The sequence below is a fragment of the Salvelinus alpinus genome, chromosome 2, assembly GCF_045679555.1.
Source record: "Salvelinus alpinus chromosome 2, SLU_Salpinus.1, whole genome shotgun sequence".
Classification (NCBI taxonomy): domain Eukaryota; kingdom Metazoa; phylum Chordata; class Actinopteri; order Salmoniformes; family Salmonidae; genus Salvelinus; species Salvelinus alpinus.
The window spans coordinates 107,020,098-107,025,413 of record NC_092087.1 but is presented as its reverse complement, the minus strand read 5'-3'; the positions used below and the strand labels follow the sequence as shown (position 1 = coordinate 107,025,413).

Below are 5,316 nucleotides of genomic sequence, written 5' to 3'. Positions count from 1 at the left end.
GGGAGACAGTGGAGACATGGATTGTGTGTGTGTGTGTGCCATGACTGGGCATGACGAAAGATTAAGTGCCTTTGATGAACGGGGTATGGTAGTAGGTGCCAGGCGCACCGGTTTGTGTCAAGAACTGCAACGCTGCTGTTTTTTTTTCTTAATTACATGTAATTTTGTCCTTGAAAACATTGAATTGAAATACTGTAGGATTCCATTCATTCCTAAGGAGGACTGCTCCTAATGGGGAGCGCCAATACGGCTGACCGCTGGCTTCAAAGCCTCTCATTGGCCGATACATAGCAATCCAGGGTTTATATACCTCATAGGTTCCGACCATCAAAAGAAAGTTCTGAACTGGTTCGTACCGGTTTATATCGTTGCTTTCTGTTCCTTTTTTAACCTGTGAAAACCTTTTTTTATTTTTTTTATACATTTAGCTCATTAAATGACTTCACCAATCAGTGTGGACGGAGCTGCTATGGAGCAGACAAGCTAGTTATATGATGGACAGACAACAAGTGTAGGGCGCGAGATGCGACTGAGACAGGGAGAGAGCAAGTAACTCTGGAGGGGGGAAGGGCAGGTAGGCTTTGCATAAGCGCTTTGTTGCCGATTTTTGTGGGACTGAAAAACAAAATGGCCAGAATTTAAATTAAATTCCCAGTGTTTCCAGATTTCTATGAAACATGACCTATAATTAATTACAATATGAGTGAAATAGTTTTCCTTCAAATTTGTATTTATTAAGTATGTTAAAAAACAGCTTTTCTGTGTTGTTATGGTGTGGGCTACCCCAAAAGAACAGAATGGTGTGGGCATATACCAGTCATTAAAATATTAACACAAGTAGACTACTGATTGGCCAGCTCATCCTCCTCAGGGAGATGACATCATGTTCTATGAGGAAATAGCAAGAATATTTTTAAATGGTCTGTTTGGGGTTTTTGAAGTGTTTTTCTTCAATTTATGCTTTGTCCACAAACACAAGTATAGGACAAGTCAACAACATTTACATATGAGTTAACAGAATGAACTTTTAAAAGTGAGATTTTCACTGGGCAGTTACTTTAAAAGAAAGTTATTAACTGTTTACAACCCAATTAAAATAACGGTTCTGTTCCGGAAAAGTAGAGATCACTTTCTTTCCTGGTTCTGTTTGTGTTTCTCAACTTTTTCCCAGTTTTTGGTTCTGGTCTCTGAGCCGGTTCCTGCTACACACTGGGCGTATTGGAAAGACTGTATGTACTCTCTCATGCCTTTTCAGGTTCCCTAACCGTGTAAAACTCTTTCCACACTGGGAACATTGGAAAGTCTTGTCTCCTGTGTGTATTCTTTCATGTTCCTTCAGATGCCCTAACAGTGTAAAACTCTTTCCACACTGGGAGCATTGGAAAGGTTTCTCTCCCGTGTGTATTCTTTTATGTTCCTTTAGGCTCCCTAACTTGGCAAAATCCTTTCCACACAAAGAGCAATGGTAAGATGTCTCCCCTGTGTGTGTTCTTTCATGCTCCTTCAGATTTCCTAACTGTGTAAAACCCTTTCCACACTGGGAGCATTGGAAAGGCTTCTCTCCTGTGTGTGTTCTGTCATGCATATTCAGGTTCCCTAACAAGGTAAAACCCTTTCCACACTGGGAGCATTGGAAAGGCTTCTCTCCTGTGTGTATTCTTTTATGTTCCTTCAGATGCCCTAACCCTGTAAAACCCTTTCCACACTGGGAGCATTGGAAAGGTTTCTCTCCCGTGTGTGATCTGTCATGCATATTCAGGTTCCCTAATCGTGTAAAACTCTTTCCACACTGGGAACATTGGAAAGGCTTCTCTCCCGTGTGTGTCTTCTCATGCCTTTTCAGGTTCCCTAACAGGGTAAAACTCTTTCCACACTGAGAACAGTGGTGTCGTCTCACTGGTATGGGCGTCAATGGGACTGGATCCCCTGAAGTACTCTTCTCACGGTCAGAGTGAGAGTTTGGTCCCTCTCCTGCCAAAGACAAACAGAGTATTTGGTTAAACAGAGAGACCTGAATGAAACCTCCACATGGTTAAACTGTCTTCCTATGAGGTTTAATCACATTAGTCACCAGCTAAATCAATAAGTGAATTGATGACGTCGCCCCCACAGTGACCGTACGTACATACCCCAACCAGAAGCCATGGATTACAGGCAGCATCCGCACTGAGCTAAAGGCTAGAGCTGCCGCTTTCAAGGAGCGGGACTCTAACCCGGACGCTTATAAGAAATCCCGCTATGCCCTCCGACGAACCATCAAACAGGTAAGGCGTCAATAAAGGACTAAGATTGAATCCTAATACACTGGTTAGTTGGATGTGGCAGGGCCTGCAAACTATTAATGACCACAAGGGAAAGCCCAGCTGCGAGCTGTCCAGTGACACGAGCCTACCAGATGAGCTAAATTACTTCTACAGGCACTTTGAGGCAAGCAACCCTGAAGCATGCATGAGAGCACCAGCTGTTCCGGACGACTGTGTGATCACGTTCTCCGTAGCCGATGTGAGTAAGAACTTTAAACAGGTCAACATTCATAAGGCCGCAGGGCCAGACAGATTACCAGGAAGTGTACTCAGAGCATGCGTTGAACAACTGCCAAGTATCTTCACTGACATTTTCAACCTCTCCCTGACTGAGTCTGTAATACTTACGTGTTTCAAGCAGACCACCATAGTCACTGTAACCAAGAACATCAAGGTAACCTGCCTAAATTACTACAAATTCGTAGCACTACAAACTACAGAGGTATCAAAGGTTTAAGAGGTGGGTACATGGTGGTGGTTACAAACTACAGAGGTATCAAAGGTTTAAGAGTAGGGCACATGGTGGTGGTTACAAACTACAGAGGCATCAAAGGTTTAAGAGTAGGGTATGGTAGTGGTTACAAACTCCTAGTGTTTGGTATACTCAGTGTAGTGCTGTAGTGTTTGATATACTCAGTGTAGTGTTTGGTATACACAGTGTAGTGTTGTAGTGTTTGGTATACTCAGTGTAGTGGTTGGTATACTCAGTGTAGTGTTTGGTATACTCAGTGTAGTGCTGTAGTGTTTGATATACTCAGTGTAGTGTTTGGTATACTCAGTGTAGTGGTTGGTATACTCAGTGTAGTGTTGTAGTGTTTGGTATACTCAGTGTAGTGTTTGGTATACTCAGTGTAGTGTTGTAGTGTTTGGTATACTCAGTGTAGTGTTTGGTATACTCAGTGTAGTGTTGTAGTGTTTGGTATACTCAGTGTAGTGTTTGGTATACTCAGTGTAGTGTTGTAGTGTTTGGTATACTCAGTGTAGTGTTTGGTATACTCAGTGTAGTGGTTGGTATACTCAGTGTAGTGTTGTAGTGTTTGGTATACTCAGTGTAGTGTTTGGTATACTCAGTGTAGTGTTTGGTATACTCAGTGTAGTGTTGTAGTGTTTGGTATACTCAGTGTAGTGTTTGGTATACTCAGTGTAGTGTTGTAGTGTTTGGTATACTCAGTGTAGTGTTTGGTATACTCAGTGTAGTGTTTGGTATACTCAGTGTAGTGTTTGGTATACTCAGTGTAGTGTTGTAGTGTTTGGTATACTCAGTGTAGTGTTTGGTATACTCAGTGTAGTGTTTGGTATACTCAGTGTAGTCATGTAATGTGCATTGTTCCTAGATTGACTTTTGTCCGTTTTTTTATTTATTTAACCAGAGCTAGCGCCCATCTAACACCCATCTAGTTAGACGCTCCTCCCCGTACCTGCCTTCCAGACGCAAAGCATCATGGACGCTGTAGTCATCTCATATTTCTAACAAATTACATCCTTGTTCGACAAAAGGCTGTTTTATCGCTTATTAGCACTAAAAAAAAGTTTGGATAACTAGGGCCACAAAATAACTTGCTGTGGAGTCGTGGAGACACAAGCAGTGGATCGTTCCTTTAACAAAAACACAGTCGCGCTCTATCCGTCTTCCCAAGGAAAACTAGTAAGATCATTCTAACATATATTTCATGTAACGATGAACCATGCTGCCAATTTGACCAGTTGGTGCAGGTTACTGTTTTAAGAAGCTCCTCCCTCACAGCTTTTGCCTTGTCAAACGACGAGCCTTGGCCCCAGCTCAACCTGGTTCAGGTCTTGGCCCCGGCGCCACCCGGTTCAGGTCTTGGCCCCGGCGCCACCCGGTTCAGGTCTTGGCCCCGGCGCCACCCGGTTCAGGTCTTGGCCCGGCTCAACCCGGTTCAGGTCTTGGCCCCGGCGCCACCCGGTTCAGGTCTTGGCCCCGGCGCCACCCGGTTCAGGTCTTGGCCCCGGCGCCACCCGGTTCAGGTCTTGGGCCCGGCTCAACCCGGTTCAGGTCTTGGCCCGGCTCAACCCGGTTCAGGCCTTGGCCCCGGCGCCACCCGGTTCAGGTCTTGGCCCGGCTCAACCCGGTTCAGGTCTTGGCCCCGGCGCCACCCGGTTCAGGTCTTGGCCCCGGCGCCACCCGGTTCAGGTCTTGGCCCCGGCGCCACCCGGTTCAGGTCTTGGCCCGGCTCAACCCGGTTCAGGTCTTGGCCCCGGCGCCACCCGGTTCAGGCCTTGGCCCCGGCGCCATCCGGTTCAGGTCTTGGCCCCGGCGCAACCCGGTTCAGGTCTTGGCCCGGCTCAACCCGGTTCAGGCCTTGGCCCGGCTCAACCCGGTTCAGGCTTTAGACCGGCTCAACCTGGTTCAGTCCAGAGGTATTTAGAGGTTTGGGCCAAGTTTCTGCATTATGGTGCCTTTACATGACATTATAGCAGCCATGTTAGCTTCCCCATTATCAATACATATATCCGACTGAACATGACATTATAGCAGCCATGTTAGCTCCCCCATTATCAATACATATATACGACTGAACATGACATTATAGCAGCCATGTTAGCTTCCCCATTATCAATACATATATACGACTGAGAGTCTGAACATGACATTACAGCAGCCATGTTAGCTCCCCCATTATCAATACATATATACGACTGAACATGACATTATAGCAGCCATGTTAGCTTCCCCATTATCAATACATATATACGACTGAACATGACATTATAGCAGCCATGTTAACTCCCCCATTATCAATACATATATACGACTGAACATGACATTATAGCAGCCATGTTAGCTTCCCCATTATCAATACATATATAGGACTGAACATTACATTATAGCAGCCATGTTAGCTTCCCCCAATATCAATACATATATAGGACTGAATATGACATTATAGCAGCCATGTTAGCTCCCCCATTATCAATACATATATACGACTGAACATGACATTATAGCAGCCATGTTAGCTTCCCCATTATCAATACATATACAGTGGGG

General features: G+C 45.1%; 1 protein-coding gene across 1 annotated transcript in view; it reads right to left on the bottom strand.

The window, feature by feature from the left end:
* Positions 1–931: 931 nt before the first annotated feature.
* LOC139548606 (zinc finger protein 660-like) overlaps positions 932–5,316 on the bottom strand; it is a 7,533-nt gene continuing 3,148 nt past the window's right edge. The window contains exon 2 of the mRNA XM_071358400.1: positions 932–1,971. Coding sequence (XP_071214501.1) covers positions 1,157–1,971 — 815 coding nt within the window. The 3' untranslated portion in view covers positions 932–1,156. The remainder of the gene's footprint in view (positions 1,972–5,316) is intronic.